The sequence below is a fragment of the Chanodichthys erythropterus genome, chromosome 1 (assembly GCF_024489055.1).
Source record: "Chanodichthys erythropterus isolate Z2021 chromosome 1, ASM2448905v1, whole genome shotgun sequence".
NCBI classification, from domain to species: domain Eukaryota; kingdom Metazoa; phylum Chordata; class Actinopteri; order Cypriniformes; family Xenocyprididae; genus Chanodichthys; species Chanodichthys erythropterus.
In genome coordinates this window covers 33,645,355-33,668,978 of record NC_090221.1, presented here as the reverse complement: position 1 = coordinate 33,668,978, position 23,624 = coordinate 33,645,355, and the positions used below count along the sequence as shown (strand labels likewise).

Sequence of the window (23,624 nt, the reverse complement as noted above, 5' to 3'; positions counted from 1 at the left end):
TCCTGTTTGTAAATCCAGTTAACACCAGCTTTACATGGTGGCTTGTTTTATATGGTTTTTAGGGGATGTCTACACGGACCTGAAAACACAAACTTTTGAAATCAGGATTCAAAGTGTATGTTTTTAAAAATGATACCATTACTGTCTCCGTGTAAACTGTATTTTGTGAAAGTGGTGACGTCATGCGCACGCGTATTACATGTTCAGTCTATAAGCGCGTATGTTTCTTTACAAAGTGACATCGCCGACTACTGGCCTGACAGCAGAATACAGCGATTTTATCAACACTTTTGTTTTATCAGTGGATCATTTTGACAAGTTTTGAAAAAATTTTCCGTTTTTAGTACATTGTTGTTGTGTAAACATACACTCTAAAAATGCTGGGTTAAAAACAACCCAAGTTGGGTTGAAAATAGACAAACAATTAAATGCTTACTGGGCAGTTTTATTTAACCCAACTATTGTGGCTGGCTTTAACCCAACTATAATGACTATATGGCTGGCTTAAAATGACATTAACTTGTCTAGATGAAATCCAATTAAAAGAATGTTTCAGGTTAAATACAAATTAAGCTTTTGACAACATCTGTGGCTGTCAGTTAATGCAGATTAATTTTAGTAGAAAATTGATTCTACAGTAATGCAGTAATGGCTTAAAAGCAGCAGAGAGTTTAAAAGTAGAAATGTGACCACTTGCGTGAAAAGCAAAAAAAAAAAGTTTATTATTTAGTCTTTAAAGTTATGTAAATTGCCCTGAGACTACTTTTATTGGCGGATTAACTTATGTGTAAATCCAATGTAAGGAGTTTTGATCCATTAAAAAGTACTTTACAGAGTTACACTACTGTTCAAAATGTTGAGATATGTAAGATTTTTAAATGTTTTGGAAAGAAGTATTTTATGCTCACCAAGGCTGCATTTATATTGTGAAATATTTTTATAATTTAAGCAACTGTTTTCTAGTGTAATATATTTTAAAATATAATGTATTCCTGTGATGCAAAGCTGAATTTTCAGCATCATTACTCCAGTCTTCAGTGTCACATGATCCTTCAGAAATCATTCTAATATGCTGATTTGCTGCTCAAGAAACATTTCTTATATCGGTGCCGATAGCCTTGTGGGCAGCATCTCGCGGCCTAAAATATAACTTTTATTATTATCAATCTTGAAAATAGTTGTGCTGCTTAATATTTTTGTGTAAATCGTGATTCTTTAATAAATAGAAAGTTAAAAAACAGCATTTATTTGAAATAGAAATATTTTGAAACATTATAGATGTCTCTACTGTCGCTTTTGATCAATTTAATACATACATGCTAAATAAAAGTATAAATTTTTTTTGAAAAAAAAAAAAAAATCTTACTGATGGTTAGTGTCAATTATTTCCCCTTTTCAGTGTTACGTCCCTTTTTTAGAAAAAAATTCAAAATATTTGTTTTTTTTGCTGTAAATCCGTCCCATTTGATTCCATTGCAATGTTTTTTTCTTTTTATTTCCTATCCATTGTATTTAACCCAAAGTATTTTTAACCAACTAAAGCTGGTATGAACTTATTTGTTACCAATGTAACTATTCACCAACAATGCCTAACTAGTTAATGTTATTAACAGCATGATCGACAGTTAAGGGACTCATACCAGCTTAGATCTTGAGCTCACTTTGTATTTTGTGTGTTATTTTATTTGGACACTGATCCAGATTCATCTATGGCCGGTTTTGTCTCCTCCTCTCCCACAAGGCCCAGACATATTTAATGGAGCCTCTAATTATCTCTTCTCATCCACGTTCCCTTGTCTACTAATCATATGCTCTCTCCCCAGCTTGTTTCTCGCTCTTTCTCCGTTTGTCTCTCTCTACTGGGTCCTCTCTTGTGAGCTCGTAACTTGTTTCTCTTCTTTGCAACAATCTCCCAACACTCCCCACCCATCAGTAGGTGTATCCCTGCTGAGTGTGATGAGGGGTGGGACTGTCCTACACAGTTATAGTGTGGAAACACACACACACACATCCTGTCTTCATAGCTTACTCTTCATAATCCTGTCTCAGCATGAGGGAGATCAGCTACCGCAACTGCAGGAGGATGAGAGAGAGAGAGCAGCAAAGGAGAAAGAGTGACAGGAGAAGGAAAGATGGACCACGGGAGGGAAAAAAGAGGGGTGAGATGTCGTGTGCACTACAAAAAAATCATTTTATTAATCGGTAGGGCTGTTTTGATTTACAGTAAACATATCTAATCATGCAAAGTAATATAATATTTAAAGCTTAAGTGTTGTTTTCTTATTTTAAGCATAGATTTATGCTTAAAATAAGACTAGTGGGGTAAAAAAAAAAACACTTAATTCAGGATTGATTCACTGAAAGTCTTACGCAGGTTTGCTTCTTGGGTAAATTTATCTTGTCTTAAGGATGTTTCGATATTTTTACTGGAAAACGACTGAAATACTTAATGAGAAAATGATTTTTTTGTAGTGTGCAAGTACTGTCATCAAGCTCTGTGTCTGTGTGTGTGTGAAGGAAAGAGTAAAGGCGTGTGATATCTGAGCTCTGGTGTGAAGCTGAACTGAAAAATGCAAGCCGTCTAAAGCATGTTAAATTTGACCTTGTTTCCAGAGAATTGTGGAAACTCTCGATCACAAGCTCTGCGTTCACTGAGACATTCTGCCATTTTGCACTATAACATAGATTTGTTCCCATGCAGGGAAAAGTTATATCTCTGAGAGATTTTTCTTGAATTAATGGAAATCTGTTTTTTTTTTTTTTTTTTTTGCACTGCCATTCAAAAGTTTTGTATTCTCTAATGCTCAAAAAATGCTGCATTTGAAATACAGTTATATGTAATATAAACAACTGTTTTCTTTTTGAATATATTTTAAAATGTAATTTATTCCAGGGATCAAAGCTGAATTTTCAGCATCGTTACTCCAGTCTTCAGTGTCGCATGATCCTTCAGAAATCATTCTAATATGATGATTTGCTGCTAAAAAAAAATTCTGATTTTTATCTATGTTGAAAACAGTTGTGCTGCTTCATATTTGTGTTGAAACCATGATGCATTTTATCAAGATTCTTTAATAAATAGAAAGTTTAATAAACAGCATATATCAAATTCTTTTGCAACATTATAAATGTTTTTACGGTCACTTTTTATCAATTTAACGCTTGATTAAAAGTATTAATTTCTTTTAAAAAAATCTTACTGACCCCAAACTTTTCAACGGCAGTCAAATATATCAACTTTGTAGCTGACATTTTCTCTAAACTGTCTTAGGTTAAAAAAGTGCAAATGATCATTGATATTTACAGGATAATGTTCAGTGATATGGTCATTGGAAGCAAAATTAAGACAGTGTGATATAGGACTTGTCATTCTATATTTATTTTACAAATAAATAAGTAAAAACAAGGGCTTTAAATGCTAATTTTAATGGACATTTTTGGAATTAGCTCACTTGTAGAAACCATAAAGAAACGGAACAGAATAAGACATCAATTATACAGTGTTTCCCTGACAACGTCATCATTCAGTAATATATGACCAATGAGAATCAAGTTTCTAGAGAGCAATTTCATAATGTAAGAGCATAGAGCTATAAAAGGAAGAATATTGCTATAAAAGGAAGCATAGAGCTATAAAAGGAAGGTTTATATTGAAACCTCTGACTTTGCCATTTTTTGGCAAATTTGAGCCAATTTTAAAAGCTTTATTCTGTAACTCTAGATGAGACAAGTGACTAGTGTCTACTGTCAGGAGAAAAAGTGGGAATCTCATTGCTGCCTCTGAGAAACAGTAGAGTAAAATGAGAGATCTCATTTGTGATCAGGGCTTGACATTTAATTTTCTGTTCACCATCCTCTGTAGCTAGTGGTTTTCCAAAGTTAGCATTTTCACTGGCCACAATTTTGACATCAATACCATGAGGAAAAACTGCTATATAGATATTTTTAATATTATCTCATAATCTGCTGTCACTTTAAGAACTGACGCATGGATCCATTATTCTGTTACGCATGTGTTTTCTTTCTCAACTGTTTATGTTCATTTAAAATATAATTGACTGTGTTGACGTGAATACTCACCAAAACCAGCATTTTGACATTGTTTTGTGTGTATTTGACTGTTTAAGCGCAATAAGCAGTGGAAAAGAACTCGATTTAGTACCGAGAGGCGGCTTTATGTGCGCGCACTATAGGTGCGTGCAGAAAATCTGCAGGACTGAGTAAAATTATTTGAAAACTACGCACAATCCCACACATTCAAGCCCAGTAACACCAACAATATTCATCCAGAGCAAATGAAGCGAGTGAGTGAGGGGAGGCGGGTGTGTGTGTCAACTCGCTGTCGGAGAAATGAGAGAGAGTGAAATCGCAGCTGCTATCGCGTGTCTATTCTGTGGAAAATTAGTTTTGGAATCGTTTCAGATATTTTAGTGTCAATATGTAATGAAAAAACGATATTTTTGATGCTACATTGCACTTAGTTTATTATTTCAAATGCCTTTTTAGAAGACTAAAATTGAAAAATGTAAAATTCAACCAGCCAAAGTGGCTCATAGCAGTGCCTGCGTTAAACGCAACTTCTGAAATACACCCGCATTTGGCAGGTTGGCGAGTTTTAATGTCGAGCCCTTTTTGCCATTATTCTTTTTCATACAGGGTGTTTTGTTTTCTGACATTTCTACTCATCTGGAAAGCTCAATTGTTCATGCAGACATTAAAATCTTTCTTCAGATTTTGGCGAGCGTAGTGCTTCCCAGCGGACAGGGCTTTTTTTCTTATCACATTGTGTTGCATATATTGCAACATAAGATTTGGCTCATCCACTCTGATTTCTAAAACTATTTTATAATTATCTTTTTTTGGAAAATCCATAAATATTTCTGTATTTTGCTTTATTTCTTTAAAAGTTTATTTATTTTTCTCCCTTTGACAAAGGATTTATTTGTCTGTGACTGTTGGCTTTCTATCGAGCGTCCCAGTGGATAGTGCTGTGTTTTATATCACATTTTTGTTTCATATTGCAACATCAGGTTTGTTTTCAGATTCAGATTTCCCCTCCACTGCTGGACAAGTTTAACAGTCGCTGCTTTTCCTCCATGGGTTTGTTTTTAATAAAAATCTGAAGTGTCTTTTCTGGTTTCTTTCCAGCTGAGAGTCGTCTGGAAGAGAGATGCAGTTATGTGATGGTTACCAGTGACCGCTTAGAATGAGTTAGTTTGTTGTCTGTATATGCAGCCCTGCGTATATGCACTTGTCCGTGAGCAGCCCTGTCTCTTATAAGTCTCTTATGCTCACTAAAGCTGCAAAAATACAGTAAAAACAGTAATATTAAGAAATATTTTAACAATTTCAAATAGCTTTTTTTCTATTTGAATATATTTTAAAGGTGACCTGCAATGCCCCTTTTACAAGATGTAATAAAAGTCTCTGGTGTCTCCAGAATGTGTCTGTGAAGTTTGAACTCAAAATCCCCCACAGATCATTTATTATAGCTTGTCAAATTTGCCCCTATTTGGGTGTGAGCAAAACCATGCCGTTTTTGTGTGTGTCCCTTTAAATGCAAATGAGCTGCTGCTCCCCGCCCCCTTTCCAGAAGAGGGCGGAGCTTTAACAGCTCGTGCTTAGGTTGCTCAACAACAACAAAGCTGGAGAATCTCACGCAGCCAAAATGAGGATTGTCAGTAACGGTGTTCAGCCTTACATTGTTCAAACCGGAGTCGACACTGATGGAGAGACTCAGGAAGAAGTTACAACTTTTAGAATGAAACTGGACGTTTCTGAATGGTTAGTGGATAAATTTATGTAGTTTCTGTGGAGTTGATTCAACTCATCGACTAGCATGTGCCGTCGTATTAATCTTTTGTTCAAATCCAGTGTTGAATTGACTCTCATTCGTAAAGCAGTCCGGTGTAAAATGACGGCATGTCAACAACACTCTACTACAACAACTCTTCCTCTTCTCTAAAGCAGCCCAACATGGCCACACCCCCTTTGTTACGTGTTCTTGGGGGCGGGGTTTATGTAAATTTTGGGGTTTGTGATGTCACCAACCCGGGAAGAAGCTTGTTGTAGTCCCTACCAGCCATTTGTTGTAGTCCTTAAAAAGCAATTTCTGTAAAAGAAAATATCCCTTTGCATTGAACTTTGAGCGTCGTAACTTTGCAGATGTTTATGCTCAAACATTACACACTAACTAAAGTTAAAACGTGAAATCATAATCAAGGACCCCTTTAAAATGTAATTTATTCCTGTGATCAAAGCTGATCATTACTCCTATCTTCAGTGTCACATGAGCCTTCAGAAATCATTCTAATATGCTGATTTGCCACTCAGTAAACATTTTTGATTATAATCCGTTGAAAACAGTTGTGCTGCTTAATATTCTGTGGAAATTGTGATACATGTTTGATGACTAGAAAGTGTGTGAGAAGGCTTTGTGTAATATGACAGATGCTCCTGCATGCAAGTGTTAATGAGTGTTAATGTTTTTCTGTGTCGTGTCATATGAGCGTCTGGGCTTCATTCAGCTTATTTTTTACAATGTTCTGCTTTATAATGTGTGTGTGTGTGTGTGTGCTCTGCTGGACAGATGTACATTTGAACCTTGAAGGAGAAAGAGAGAGGGGTGGTCGGTGATAAAACACCATCAGAAAATGCTGATTTGAGCAAAAGCATTCATGCACAACTGCAACCTTGTGCAGCTTTACATTCTCTCTCTCTCTCTCTCACACACACACACACACACACACACACACACACACACACACACACACACACACACACACACACACACACACACACACACAGGTTTGTTTTGCTATCTTAGTGAGGACATTTCATAAGCGTAATGGTTTTTATACTGTACAAACTGTACGTTCTACCCCCCTACACTACCCCTAAACCGACCCATCACAGAAAACATTCTGCATTTTTACATTTTTAATAAAACATTGTTTAGTGTGTTTTTAAAGCTATTTTAAATATGAGGACTCATGAAATGTCCTCATATTTCATGTTTACATCGTAATACCAGTGTAACACCCATGTCATTATACAAAGTAGTGTCCTCATAAATCACAAAAATGCTTGCACACACACACACACACACGTTTGTTTTTGTGAATTATGGGGACTTTCCATAGGCCGCAATGCATTTTATACTGTACAAACCGTACTTTCTATCCCCCTACCCTACCCGTAACCCTAAACCTAACCATCACAGGAAACATCATTTAGTATTTTTAATAATTAATTTACATTGTGGGGACAGGTGGATAGTCCCCACGATATAGGTGAACTCAGGTTTATATTACATCGTGGGGACCCACAATGTAATATAAACAAAAGCACACGCACACACACACACACACACACACACACACACACACACACACACACACACAAACACACATACAGATGTCTTGGTGATGTTACAGACTCTTACATTAGCCATGTGCCAGGAATTTTCTACCGCCATTATTATTCAGCATTTATTTGAATTGGTTTAAAGGAATTGGTGTGCTATAACTTTGAGTTCCCTATGGCCAAACTTTGATTTTCAACTAAAGTAAAACTTGAGATGCATCAAAGCAAGGATGAAATAAAAAATTCCAGACTGCATTTAAAAACAAAATGCTGGGTTGTTTCAACCCAAATTTGTGTCAAACATGGACAAACTCAACCGTTGGGTTAAAAATTACATTTGAAATCTTAACACAATGGCTGGGTTTGCCATATTTGACCAAAATTTGGGTTGAAACAATTCTGCATTTTTTAGAGTGTTGTTGGAAAAAATGTACAATTTTAAGAATTGGTCATTATTATTTTTAGTCAATAAAAATAAAATTTTCAATCTTTTCATTAGTTGGCTGGTGTGATCTCTGTGATTCAGTGACATTTGTTACATTAAAAATTAAACCATTGCATTGCTTTTAAAAATACACTACTATGTAGCAATGATGTATATAATCAGTCAAAAGATGATAATATAATAAACAACAATAAAGGCATTTATAATGTTACAAAAGATTTTTATTTCAAATAAATGTTTTTTTTTTTTTTTAACCTTCTATTCATCAAAGAATTTTCAGTTTTCACAAAAACATTAAGCAGCACAACTGTTTTCAACATTGATAATAGTAAGAATTATTATAAAGATTATAAAACTTTAACGTCTGGATCCCCCAGTCTTGATTATTTGTTCACATGCTTGATAAGTTAAAAGTTTTGAAAGGGAGAGACAGTTCTTTTCTCTTAATATTTGCCAAAACCGGTCTGATCTTGTAGTCGAAAGACAGTCAGTTTCATCTCATAGGCCTTGTTTCTGTGGAAGAAGGAAGAGAGAGCGGAACGAGGGACGGAAATACTATTTCTAATAAAAGACTTCCAGGACTATCAAAGCGAGTGGAAGGAGCATTGGGCCGAGAGAGAAAAAGACGATCTTTCATGTGAGCTGTCACTATTATCAGTGTGTGCGTTTGTGCCTTTGTGTTTATACTTGGATTTACTGATCAAGCAGGAATCAACTCGATGATGAACATAAAACACCTCTTATTCTTTCTTCTTTTGGACATTTGTGCCCAATACTTCCACTTTGGGTTGCTGATAGTTTAGTGATTTATACAGAAACTCTTGATATACAGTGTCTGTCGTAGACTGGGATTGATGGGGTTGGTAGTGCATGTGCTCTGGAAAGTTTGAGTCGGGTTGGTGTCTTTTCCTGTCACTTGTTCACTGTACTTTCAATAAAAAGTGGCAAAAGCCCAAATAAAACAGAAAATTTCCAGACCCTTTCCTCAGACTTTTCAATCACATATTTTTCTTTGTGATGTGATTTAAACGGTATTCATTGAGGTCAGAAACTTGATTTTAACCATGAGGAATCAAGTGTCTCTATATGACAGGTGGTTGAAAAATGGGAAGCACTTTATTTCACAGTCCTGTTCTGCATGAACATACTACACTCTAAAAAATGCTGGGTTAAAAATACCCAAGTTGGGTTGAAAATGGACAAACCCAGTGATTGGGTTGTTTTATCCCAGCAGTTGGGTTAAATGTTTGCCCAACCTGCTGGGTAGTTGGGTTAAAACAACCCAATCACTGGGTTTGTCCATTTTCAACCCAACATGGGTTGTTTTTAACCCAGCATTTTTATATTATTTCAGTTACTTATCATTAGGATTATTTTTAATTGTTTTAGTTTTGAAGTCATCATGAAACGAAAGTTGCGATCGTCTTTTCTTTCCTATTGTGACATATATCTGTGTGAAACGGCTTCTTGAAAAAGAATACGGCAGGACTTGATTTTGTTCATTGGGAATTGATTGGACTGTTGTGGTTTGCTATTGGTGGATCTCATGTGAGTGACAGGTTGCCCCGCCCTCACGTCAGTAAACACGTCATCAGAGAAGAGATGTCGGTGCGAGAGGGAGTGCAAGTTATTTTGATTCAAGATTACGAGGGCACTTGAATTAAAGAAATAATGATGTGCGCAGAAGTAGCGGTGGATTCATGGTAAAGTGTCGAATGGGATGTCGAGGCAGCAGATTGGCTGTTATTGATGAGTGAAGTTGATTGGATACTCTCACAATGAGGTTTTTCACTGTGCTGTCTGTGAGCGGGACTTCTGGGGTTTCTGTTAACAGAGCAATCAGAAACGAGTTTCGCTTGGACATGTAAAGGTTTCCTTGTGCTCCTGAGTCCACGTGGGCAGAATTACAACGTGCAGGCATGTGATAAGAAGTCAAAGCATGAGAGTGTGTGCTTTTGTACATGTGCATTAATTGTACAAGAACTATATGTGTGTTTTAGTCTAAAGTACGTGTGTATTAAAGATTCGGAGTGTGTGTGTGTATGAGGAAGTGAGAGTGTGTGTGTGTCAGAAGCATCTGGAGACGAGAAGGTGTGATTTCACTGGATGTGACAGAATGAAGTATTGCTCTGAAGAGAGAGAGAGAGAGAGAGAGAAGCAGAAAACCACAGATGGAGCCGCACTCAGTGAAACAGTGAAGAGTCGGCTATTCCATGTTGTTTTCAGTCCAAAACTGTAGCTGAAGTCCTTTGAAGTCCTTTGTTTCATGAGGATTCCATTTTACAAGATTCTCAAAATCAAAGGAAATAAATGAAAAAATAATTTGTATTGTTTATTATATTGATAAATTATATTGATAAATATATTGTTTGTTAGTTTATTTCAATTATATTTTATAATATGCTCAATTTTAATAATATATTTTATAATATTGTTTAGAAGAATATATTTATGATTTAAAGATACATCATATATAATATATTTAAATTTAAATGAAAAATAATAAGTATATATTAACATTTTATATATTTGTATACCATGATATTATTTTAGCTGTTTTCAATTTAAGCAGATTTAAATGAAAAAGCTGTTTTTCATAGTAAAAATATAGCTAGAAATGAGTCTAAGAATCACTTTTGAGAATAATAAGAATTAGAATAATAGTAAAACTTCAGAATTTTTTTTTTAAATAAAACAAACTCTCTGTGGCAGCATTATTGTCTCTCTGTGTGTGTGTGTGTGTGTGTGTGTGTGTGTGTGTGTGTGTGTGTGTGTGTGTGGTCCTGGTATTCCCTACGCTATGAGAACAAAATGTCCCCACAAATATAGTAATACCAGTCAATTTTGCCCTTGTGGGGACAATTTTTTGGTCTCCATTAGGAAACAAGCTTATAAATCATGCAGAATGATCTTTTTTTTGTTGAAATCTACAATAGCAGACCGTTTTCTGTGATGGGTAGGGTTAAGGTTAGTGTAGGGGGACAGAATGTACAGTTTGTACAGTATAAAAACCATGACGTCAATGGAATGTCCCCATAAAATATGGAAGCCCAACGTGTGTGTGTGTGTGTGTAAACTGTGATCATTATTTGCTGCACAAAATATACTGTATTTTTATTACTGCTCATAGTGCACAATATTGGGCTTGTTTCTCATTGCTAGATGGATTACTGTACTGAGGTAAACTGCAGGAAGATGAGCCCCATTAATCTCTCACACACTCTTTCGTTTTCTCACTTTTCCTCCTTACCACTCTTCTATTTGCTTTTCTTCATCCTCCCATCTACGTCTGTCTCTTAACATGTTTCCCTGCATGATATATACATGATGTTTTTCATAATATTAGATACATTTAAATCAGCATAAATCAAAGCGAAAGCATCTAACTGCTGTCTGCAAGAAACAACTGAGATATTAAAGGGCTTTATTTTTCTCCCCCCCCCACTCTCTGTCTGTTTTTTCCATCTGTAGCGTCAGCTCCGAAGGTGAAGCCCATGGATTCTCAGTGGCTCCTGGAAGGTAAAAAGTTGACACTCAAGTGTGAAGCCGTGGGCAACCCGAGCCCCTCCTTCAACTGGTACAAAGATGGCAGCCAGCTCCGCAAGAGGAAAGACGTCAAAATCAAATCCAACAAGTAAGACTCATCAAACACGCACAGATGCACAAGCAAACACACTACTCATACGTTGGCAGAACTATTCTTGGCATCAGAGGTATTAAAAATACATCTCCCATCAACTCGAGCAGAAGATTGTCCCAGTTTGTAAATAGACTCGGAGATTTTCAGAAGGGAGAGAGATGCAGACGTCTTGTTAAAGGAGCATTTCACACAAAATGAAAACTCTTTCATCATTTACTCGCTCTCATGTTGTTCCAAACCTGTATGATTTTGTTTCTTTATTAAATTATGAAGTATATTCGCACTGCCCTTTTTCATATAATGAAAGCATACGGTGACTGTCTAGCTCTAATTTATATGCGCTATAATCCAAATCTCCCGAAATCATGTAATAGCTTTGTGTGAGAAACAGACAGAAATGTATTCCCCCTCATTTGCACATGCTGTCGGTTATGAAACCCACTCGAACCAATGACATTTGTTTCTTGTTTATTTTTCTTTCGTTTCAGTCATTGTTTTTGTCTTTTTGAACAAAAAAAAGTCCTTTACATTTAGTCAATATTTCATCATGCCATTTCATTAGTAATCCTTTTTTGACCAAAATGCCTAATTTTAGTTGTCTGGCTATCAGCAGACCAAGCTCAATTTAAAATTGAACATTGGTCTGGGGAGTCTGTATGTATTTTCTACTGCACAAGAGGCGTGATCAATGAGCATTATTCATGCAATTGGATAGTCCTTCAACCAATCAGATCAACGATCCTGGTGACGTACTTTGCAGAGCGACGCAAAAACTCCAGACAGGTTTAGTTTGTATTGGTTTGTAGCATTGATCAGCAGTTTGCAGAAGTAGCAATGGCATCGAGTGATTTTTGCAGGTTGTGCAAAAAAAAAAAACAAACATGAAAGTGAGTGGTATTTACACCCACTCGAGCGATTTGTTTGCTAAACTAAAGAAATCATTCAGCATCGTCGAGAGGTTAAAAGGAATTGGATTGACGGTCGTGCTTGCCGTGCTTCTCTATCGTCATCATTTTATACCCACCAATAGCGAAGCAAGGTGGATAAGCCAGTCTGTGATTGGTTCCCGCAAAAGTGTAACAGAAGCAGTAGAAATGAATGTACGGGTTTCCAGACTGAGTTGCCGGGCGAAATCAAATCGCCGGCAGATCAGGCTGGGTTTACCCAGTCTAGAATTTTAGTTGATGAGAAAGTGTAAAATTACAGAAATAATTTTATTATGCTTTAGATGTGCTTTAGTGTATTGTTATGGAAAGAGTGCATTCTAGTGTTGTCAAAAGTATTGACCGTGATACCAAGTCAGTACTGAAATTTTAAAAACGTGACGCTTTGAGCGCTGTTGTGCTGATTCGTAAACACCTCTGACTGGCCATTGTGTTCAGGTGCTCATCAGATATGTCTGTGATTGGCTACAAAAGGGGTGTCCAAACTACAGCCCGTGGATGAATTTCAAACGGCCCACAGCTTGTCTATTAAAATCTATTATATGTGACTATATATGTGTAGATAGATAGCTTTTATTGTCCCTTAACGGGAAATTTGTTTTCACAGACTGTCATACAGTACACGTAACTGACATGCAAAAAAAAAAAAAAAAGTTATTTACAAATCGTGCAGTTTCACAAAGTCAACACAAGGAAGCAGTACTAGATTTTAGGCCAGGGAAACATTACAGTTTTGTGCATTCGTATTTATATTATGGTTGCGTCCGAAAACCTAGGTAGCTGTCTTGCTGCCTCGCTGCCTTATAAGAGAATGACTTGTACGGCACTGTTTGTGCATGAAGGCACCTCACGAAACTGATTTCGGACAGACTTCTGAAGCAGCCTAACAGTTTAATGATCTACAGCAATATAGCGCGAGCTTTGGTGAGAACTAAACAAAGATTTAATTATAACAGAAGTAATTTCTCTATAGAAATGATATCAAAACTGAAATATGTTGGTCAAAATAGTACATTTATACACAAACTGAGCAGCAAACGCAACTTTCGGATGCCATCTTTATTTTTCTAGCTCAACTGTCACAGAATGGAAAGCACAGCATTGTGGGATATTAAAGGCAGCTAAGGATACATCTATGCTTCCTTCAAAAATCGATCAGATGAAGGCATCTCATGAGACAGGAAGTGAAGCTAACATTGGATTCGGACATGCCTTGATGCCTTCCGACCTTGAAATGTGTCCTCAGAAGGCAGCATTTCCCAGTTTTCGGACGCAGCCTATATGTGTTTAAAGACTAAATACCATAAAGCCATACTAGATATAGAAACAATATTTTTACTTTTTACCATGTAGTGAGGTGCCATGTGTGGTTTTACCTGCGGTGATCTAATTGGAGTAGTTTTTAATTAAAATAAGAACAGAGTTCTAACTCAGTAATAATATTTAAATTTCACCCTTTAAAAACAAGGTTGTTAAAAGCTTTACAGATATTGTTTGTGTATTACAGTTTTTTACAATCGCTAGGACACATTTCTCAATACTTAGGTCACTTTTTCAAAACTCTTCACACAGTTCTCCTAACCAACTTTCATCTTGGTACAGCAGTTAATTTCACATTCAAAATGCACTAAATCTACCAAAACACTTCATTCATGTCTCAAATCAGCTCATTCTTCCAGAACACTAGCAAAGGTTTTCACCAAGCAAACACACTTTGTCAGTCATAAGACATCGACCTTAAAAACACTAACATCAGTTAGCATTATACAATGTTTTCTTTTTTAAAATTTCTTTATAAAACAAGAATGACACTCTCTACTGCTTATAATTCACCGCAGTACATGTTACATGGTCCATGTTTACATTACAGAACAAAATTATTCCTAAGTTTCTCCTTTTGAATATATATTCCTCTGATAGTATATATTGAATATATTCCTATGATAGTATGGTAATGAAACTGAAAAACAAATGCTTGTGTAGGTGTTCAGTTTCATCTAATTCCTCTGATAGCATTTGATTTTTTATATTCAGAATATATTTCATAACTATATTACTGTAGAAATGCAGCATATTTCTGCCTTATTCAGTTTTGTATGATGTTATTGTTTTGAACATAAGTTTAACAGTTTTGAAAACAGTATGTAAGCATGTGCAAATTGGCCTGTACGTACAAAGAGTTTTGGCAGTTGTTGTGTCTGAGTGTGAAAAGAATTCATGACATTTGAGAGATGTAGTCATTGAATGCATTTTGTGCCAAAGCAATGATAATTGATCCTCAGTTTAGCCCACATAGACTTCTGTTGTGCTCACTGTGTGAAGAGTTTTGCAAAAGTGACCTAAGTATTGAGAAATGTGTCCTAGCATCTGTAAAAAACTGTAAATTTACATCTGTGTCAAAACGTCATATATATATATATATATATATTTATATATATAAAATAGAAAAGGAACCGTCCCCAAGATGTGTCCACAACATCGAATCTGGTCCCCTTTTAAAAAAGTTTGGACACCCCTGGGCTAAAATTATCAATGCACAGGACGTTGATCGTTCAAACGTTGACGTGTGTATCTGTGTAAGCGTTTGGTGAAGAGCATCATTGATGTCTATTTACAACATGTGTTTTTGAAGCGTTGATCATAGTAGCCAATCACAGACATACCGCGTAAACACAATGGCCAATCAGAGGTGTTTACGAAACTGCTCAACAGCTCTCAGAGCATCACAATTTTAAAATTTCAGTACCGACTTGGTATCGCGGTCGGTACTTTTGACAACATTAGCGCATTCACAACAAACCCTAAAACCCTATTGTAATTGTTTAAATTTACAAGGATCAGCAAAGTGATTAGACAGACCAAACCGTAAGTCGTAGGGGCTTAAAACTTTGAGGGCTGGTAGTACTCACACCATCTACAACGTCACCAAGGCTTGTCTGGCGGGGGCGCTACAGTGGTGAAAATTACAAAATTGCTCATAACTCCTAAACCCTTAGGCGTAGGCTCAGTGTCTTATATCAATGGAATCTTTGGCTCAAGATGCCATGCCTAAAATTAGAAAATTTCAGGTATTTTGGATTTTTGAAAAGCCTGCAAACTAGTCTTAGGCTTCTGGCCTGATTGAAACCAAACCAGTGCTGCAAGATTCTGATCGTCAATAATTATCAAAAAAAAAAAAAAAAAGTTGAAATTTCGATTCACGGTCCCTTAGGGAAGCCAAAACGTTTGAAATGGGTTGAGCCACTTTTATTAAAATGACTATAACTCGTGAACGGAATGAGATATTTTCACCAATGTAAGAGCTCATTCTGTGGTCATGTGAAAAAAAGGACAAGATTAATGGAGGCCGACTGGAACAAAACTCGCTGGGCCTGTTTGACTCACGGCCCTAGAGGCCTGTGAGAAATTCAAAAGAAATCAGCCACCAGGGGGCGCCTTTGCATTTTTCACATGTGTAAAAGATTGATTTTTCGCCCACCACATTCGTACCACATGGTAGAACTCCTCATTCTTAGCAACTTTGCCTTTAGGACTGCGCTGTCCATTGAATCTTTCATTAAATATTGGAGATTATTTAAAAAAGCTTTTTAAACTTATTTTAAAAAGCTTTATAAACCATAATTTTATATGGTTATTTGCTGTAAATGGTTTTTCCATCTATGATCGAGATTGTCACATGCTTGCTAATTAAAACATACCTTTTTACACACTTGAGCCCCAATAATTGCTGCTTGCAGCTATATTTATTATCACCATTTTAAATAACTATTTCCTATGTGAATATATTTTAAAATGTAATTTATTCCTGTGATCAAAGCTGAATTTTCAGCATCATTACTCAGAAATCATTCTAATATGATGATTTGCCACTCAAGAAACATTTCTGATTATTATCCATGTTGAAAACAGTTGTGCTGCTGAATATTTTTGTGAAACTAATTCTTTAACAGGATAAATTGATGAAAAGAGGAGAATTTGTTTAAAATTGAAATCTTTTGTAACAGTGTAAATGTCTTTACTGTCACTTTTAATCAATTTAATGCATACTTGCTGAAAAAAGTTTACTAATCCGCTCACATTATTTAGTGCAGGTGTAGGTTGTAATATTACGTTTATCTTGAATAAAGAAAGTCATACAGGCTCCAACAGTTAATTGTGGGTAACTTCCCCTTCATTGCTTTTCTCTGGCGATGGGACCGTGGGATGCCGGCGTTTCTGAGGGGAGAGTGTGTGGGCCTGAACACGCAATATTTCCCTCAGAGGTGTCTGTAGGTGGAGAATGGAATAAAAAAACAACAACATATGACTAAGTTTATATACGCTCGGGGTCTAGATAAACTAGTCTTCAGTGAGAATTGCGTAATCATGCAAATGTCTTAATATATGGGAAAGCGGCGTTTTGTAAAATTGGATAAGGGATTGAATAAAAAAGTTGCTGAGCTGTGCATGTTGCTGTAACATTGCATCAATGTCATTTAGCCACTCGTAACACAAATCAATAGTGTACAAGTAGCTGTATATCCAGTACGCATGTCAGCCTCAGTCCGGGACCGGGAATATGCCAGGACCGCAGGGCGAGAAACATACGGGAGAATTCAGGGCATTCCGTAACACGTCGGTCCTCTTCTGTTCTCAGAGAAAAAGTGCTGAGGTGCACGTTTCCACAGAAAGCAGATCACTCTAACAGGATTGCCTGTTCACTGGCCCCTTGTGTAATTTTGCAAATGTGTGTGTGCTGAAACTGCAGATCCACAGTCGAGGAGACACGCTCGCATCCGTACGCACTCTTACGCCAATGAACTGTGAGTAAAAGAGCTGACAGCGTGGACAGGGATGGTTTAATAATGATGGAGGTAAAGTAAGGACAGAAGATGATACACGCAGCTGCCATTTTCTCAGCGTTCTGCTTCAGAACGTGATCCTTCAGGAGCTTCACTCCTCTAATGAGCTGTCCACATGCTGACCTGAGAGACAATACAAGTATCACAGTGACACCACTAGAGACCCCACGCATGATGTGATGAAGCCAAGAAGGACAGATTCCTGGACTGACATCCTTTGTTGGTCCTGAAACAGCATTCCTATCAAACAATAAGACCTAAACCTAATCCTAGCCTGAATTTTGCATCCATAGTCAGATGTGGGATATTCCTACTCTGTATCTCTGAGTTCCAACCATAAAGACTTTATTGCTAAATTGTGATGTTACTCATTTGTAAGTCACTTTGGGTAAAAACATCTGCTAAATGAATAAATATGAATGTACACTACACTATGTACACTACATGTATACATAAACGTTCCAAAAGAGGGTTTTCATAGCAATGCCTTATAGAAGAACCATTTTTGTTGGTGAACCATGTTCACCTTTCAGTGAACAGTTCTTAAAAGAACCATTTTTTTTTCTTAGTGTCAAAAACATTTGAATAATCTAAAGAGCCTTTTGTGCAATGAAAAGGTTCCATGGATATTAAAGATTCTTGACTTAAGATGCCAATAAAGAACCTTTATTTTTACAAGAGTACCGTTCAAAATTAACTTTGGGGTCGGTAAGATTTTTTAATGTTTTTGATAGAAGTCTCTTCTGCTCATCAAGGCTGCGTTTATTTGATAAAAATACAGTAAAAACAGTAATATTGTGAAATATTATTACAATAATTAAAATAACTGTTTTCTGTTTTAATACATTTTAAAATGTAATTTTTTTCTGTGATACAAAGTTGAATTTTCATTTTTTCAGCATCATGACTCCAGTCTTCAGTGTCACATGATCCATTCTAATATGCTGATTTGGTGCTCAAAAAAAAAATCTTATTATTAAAAGTGTTAAAAACAGTTTTTGCTGCTTAATATATTTTTTTCAGGATTATTTTATGAACCATTATTAGCATCTATAGTTCATCATGGACATCATGGAACCCTTTCCTTGCACAAAGTTTTTTTTTTTTTTTTTTTTTGTGAAAAGCATTCTTCAGATTATAAAAAAAATTCTTCACACTAAGAAAAAAGGGCTCTTTTAGGAAGTGTTCTATGAAAGGGGTTCTTTTAAAAAGATAGTTCACCCAAAAATGAAAATTATCCCATGATTTACTCACCCTCAAGCCATCCTAGGTGTATATGATTTTCTTCTTCAATCAGAGATATATTTAAAAATATCCTGGCTCTTCCAAGCTTTATAATGGTAGTGAATGTGGCTCAAGATTTTAAAGCCCAAAAAAGTTCATGCATCCATCATAAAATAATCCATACGACTAATCCATAAAGGCCTTCTGAAGCGAAGCAATGGGTTTTTGTAAGAAAAATATCCATATTTAAAACTTTATTAACTATAAAAACTAGCTTCTGGCAACGGCTTACGCTACTCCTATCCTCCGTCATACATCCCCTGGAGCCGTATGGATTATTTTTATGACTGGTGGATGCATTTTTTTGGGATTCAAATTGCACCCCCATTCACTACTATTAAAAAACTTTTATACTTTTATAATATTTTTAAATATATCTTAGATTGTGTTCGTCTAAAGAAGAAAGTCGCGGTTATTCATTATGGAAATGATCCGGCTGCATCTGTGTTCTTTACTTTGTGCGTCATCAGTAGAACTTTCCACTCCCATTGGCGCTTTTTTGGAATTGCCCTTTGTGTGCTGGCATATGTGTGAGATCTCATTTTGCCAAAATTGTTGGGATTTCCGAACAAGTTTCCAAAGTTCCGTTTCATTGCACTTTTCCAAACAGAGCATTGGAAATTTTGACTTTCAGATCTGATTGGCTAAAAAATAATATTGTTCTAGGACCATCGACATGGTGATCCAGGATCATGCCCTTCTGGGATAAACTACACATATACAATCTCACTTGAAAACTCAGTTTGCATTTTTGCTAGTCTTTTCCTCCTTTTGTCTCCAACCTCATCAAGCTATTTTTTAGTTTTTTTGTAGAATTCTGTCTTTTTATACCCTCATGTTTTCCCTCTTTCTCTTTTTCTTTGTGTCTTGGCTGCTTATGTGCAGGAAAAACTCAAAGCTTCACATCAGCAGAGTGAGACTGGAGGATTCTGGGAACTACACCTGTGTGGCGGAGAACTCGCTGGGCAGAGAGAATGCCACCAGCTACGTCAGCGTCCAAAGCAGTAAGAGCTCCATTATTTCCCTCTTAGTTCCCTCTTAACGGCTAAGAGACACAGGAGACCAGTGCTCCTGCTCATCATGGGACAGATTCTTCTGTGTGTGCTTCATATCTACAGCAGATGTGCTTTGTAAGATATCTGTTCTCTGATATAGACACACGTGCAGTGAAAACACACTCACTTCATGTTGCACTTATAGCTGTTTTCATCCATCTCTTGTACTGGTCAGATATGAAGGATAAGAATTAGGTTACATTTATTTCAGATTCATTTTAAATCTAAAATGATCTCAGCATTTGAAAACAAACTAATGAGGGCAGTAAAATGTTACTTCTTCAAATGTACTTTGTTAATAGAATTGTTTAAGATCGTTAAGAAGAATCAGAATCGGAAGAAGATTAATGAAATTCCTAACCAACTGCAGTGTTTTTGCCTGTGCAAAACTCACTGTCATGATGCTGGAGTTTGTAAGTGCTTGTTAGGCTATTGCAAGGTGGTTGCTGGGGTCTTGTGGGTGGATGCTAGGGTGTTTTGGGTGGTTGCTAATTGGTTGCTTAGTTTCTCGCTTAGTGGCCCAAATCAAAACACTTCTATGATATGGCTCGAGTGCTTCCTTCAGTGTAAGTCTATTTGATTGTTTCGCCTGTTTACTGACCATTAGGTAGTAATAGCACACAGGAGGCAGCATTCAGGGGCCGGTTGCATAAACATAGCACCCAAAACTGTGTCTTAAGAGCTAGTCTAACCAACTATCAGTAAGTTTGGACTAAAGGTTAGGACTTACTCGGATTTGAATTAAACCAATCTATCTTTTCATGTAACTGACTTTAAAAAGTTATGATCAGTCTTAAAGACAAAAATTTGATGACTAACTTGTAAAACTAGTCCAAGCATTTGATGCAATCGGCCCTAGGTCTGTTTTGTGAATTTTGTTGTGGATAACACACCTCTCTCATCTGCTGTTTTACTTACTGATCTCCCCACCTGCTTCAGTGTCTGGAGTATATCACATCAGCTGGAGGCGTTTGATGTGCAGTGTGTGTGTGTGTGTAACTAATGCAAGCTCCATCCAGCCCATCTTAAGGGCAGTAATGGTTGAGTGGTTTGAGGTATAGGGTCTTTCTCTCTCTCTCAACTTTGTCCTCCAGCTCTCCACCAAACCCCTCCATTATCTGATGTGTCAGCAGAGTCTCACGGACACAAAGAACGAACAGATGAGCAAGAGAATGAATGAATGAGTGAGTGAGTGAGTAAAAGAAACGAAAAATCAAAATAAAACCATAAATGTGATATGGCTTAGTGCAATTTATCAAATATAATAATTATTAATATTATTATTTTTTTAGTCATATTGATATATAATCACTAAATGTTTGTCCAAGTAGCGCAGTCTTACAAAGATGTAAAAAAAAATAATATATATATATATATATATATATATATATATATATATATATATATATATATATATATATATATTTCTTTTTTTTTTGAAAATCTGTATAATCAGTTATATTTCCCCCCAAATCATGTAGACCTAGAATAAATGAATTCTGAATTAATATGTGTATAAATGATTGTTTGAGTGGACAAGAGAGTGAATGAACAAATTAACTGAATGAATCAAAGATTCGTTTTCCTTATTGTCATTGTACAGGTTCAACAAGATCATTTGAAGGAGTAAATATTATTAATAATTTATTAAATTAAATGAGAAATCAAAGATTTAGGCTCTTTATTGTTACAATGAGATAATTCTAAAAATGTTATTAGAAAAAAAAAATTAAATAAAAATATATTTTATTTGTTTGTATGTCATGTGACCGACATCAGAGTAGGGCTGGAACGGCACGTCAGTGTAGGGCTGTCACAGTATTGTATTGTGTACTGTGAATTGAAATCTTGAAAAAAATACAATAAATAAATAAATAAGGGTATCAGTCAAATAGAAATTAAAAAGAAATTATATTATTTTATAGGATCATTTGCAGTGATAAATGCTATGTCGATTGGCATTGCATTATAAATATACTTATCCTTATGAAAATCCCTGAGATGGCTTGAAGAACGCAGATAAACCATAATACTGTTGCAATGGTGTGTCAATTCTCTTCATGTTTCATTAGTAAAAATGTCTCTATCTGCCTTTTATTCAGCTTCAGCGATCGCTGGCTGTCTTTGTCCATATTAGGGATTTCCTGGAACTTATTACTCATGAGTCTCACTTGTGGACTTTCTGCGCGAGGGCGCCCTCCGGCGTCGAGTATGAATGAAACATAAATTACATGTGAACGTTTAGTGCTCCATAATGGTCACATCATCCTATTTTGGGTGAAAGAAAGAAAGAAAGAAAGAAAGAAAGAAAGAAAGAAAGAAAGAAAGAAAGAAAGAAAGAAAGAAAGAAAGAAAGAAAGAAAGAAAGAAAGAAAGAAAGAAAGAAAGAAAGAAAGAAAGAAAGAGAAAAAGCTCTCTGAAGTAAACACAAACAAGTTTTTATCTGAATCAGCCCACTTTTGGACTAAAATCCCTGAGGGATGTAAATATAATAAAACAGAGAAAGGTGTCAGCACTTAACAGGTTAATGTAATTTCCAATTTCTGGACTAGCAAAATAATGGCAATTTATTCTCTGTACAGTTGCCAAATCTGTAAGATAATGGAGGTGGAGGTGGGTGAAGAGATGATGGTGATTTTGTCTCCTTTTGTGCTCACTGATCAACAAGTCCTGCAGACTGGTCTGATTAACGAGTCATTTTCACGGAATCTAAAAAACTTCCACACTAGCGAGCTAACTTTCTTGGAGTGTGGGTAGAGTGTCTGTTATATCCGACGACATGCTTTTACGCGGCAGTAGCAGATGTCCTGTGACTGCTTGTGTTTTATGACGATTGGCAACCAGCGTTAAGGTGCAATACCGCCACCTACTGTACGTTGGGATGTCAACCAGATACTGGCGCTGGATAATTTACGTGTCATATTATCAAATGTGCAATTCATTTGGATTCATTTGCGTTTGATTGCAACAGTCGTAATTAAAACGTTGACAATATTTCATTTTTGAAATATCATGGTATATTTCCGGTATATCGCGACACCCCTACATCAATGTAGTGTGTGTGTGTCCCTGTGTTCTGAGAGTTAACAGGCTTATTTAATAATACGAGATCTATTATGTAGTTAAATCACTGTAAAAGGTAAAAAGGTCCTTTCAGGATGTGTGTGTGAGAGATAAAGTGAAAGCGTGTGTTTACATGTTCTGTGTGCATGTGTATTAGAAAGTTTGTGAGTCAGGGAGGAAATGTTTTGTGTCTCTGAATGTGTGTGTGTACAGTGGATAGCTGCAGATAACTCTCAGTGTTTAATGAAGATAAACTGTGTCATTTTGGCAGATTCTGCACTCCAGGAACAGCAAGCATTTCAGTCCATAAGTGCACAGATTTCAGCTATATATAACAGCACAGACACCCGAGAGACAAAAAGAAAGAGAGGGAGAGATGCTCTAGTGGCCATATGGGGGGTCACCGGGGTAGTATCTATGCAGTATTTGAGAGCATAGTGTAAAGGTGTGTCTTAAAACAGGACAACAACTGCGCAGGCTAAAGCAGAACGTCCTTGAAGACGGGTCATTTAGGAGGAGTGTGTGTTTACATCTTTGTGTATATGTTTGTGTGTGATGTGAGACCCAGCTGGACTCTGGCCTTTGAATTCTTCAGCTGCAATGCCAAGAGCCTGTCCGTTACAAGAGCCAAGTATACTTAATGCAAAATACACACACACACACACACACACACACACACACACACACACACACACACACACACACACACACACACACACACACAAACACAGCCGCAACCACAATTGACCCTGTTTGTGCTCTTAAAAGAACAGTGCACCTAAAGAAGTTAGGGCTTTCATGTACTCCCCCTCATGTCATTCCAAACCTGTACAAAATTTGTGGAAGGAAAATGTTGAATGTTAATGTGGCGTTTCCCCTATAAAGAAGAAAGTTGGTCCAAAAACGATGAAAAAGTATCGTAAAACGACCATAAAAGTATTCATCAAAAGTATTCAAATTCATCAAAAGTGACAGTAAAGACATTTA

General features: G+C 36.4%; 1 protein-coding gene across 4 annotated transcripts in view; it reads left to right on the top strand.

The window, feature by feature from the left end:
* The window catches only part of nrg2b (neuregulin 2b), a 92,500-nt gene that overhangs the window by 27,915 nt on the left and 40,961 nt on the right, over positions 1 to 23,624 (top strand). For all 4 annotated transcript variants that reach the window (XR_010895196.1, XM_067386128.1, XM_067386302.1 and 1 more), the window contains 2 exons: positions 11,282 to 11,444; positions 19,405 to 19,523. Coding sequence is in view for 3 of the 4 variants with exons in the window: in XM_067386302.1 (XP_067242403.1) it covers positions 11,282 to 11,444; positions 19,405 to 19,523 (282 nt within the window). In the remaining variant the exon portion in view is untranslated. The remainder of the gene's footprint in view (positions 1 to 11,281; positions 11,445 to 19,404; positions 19,524 to 23,624) is intronic.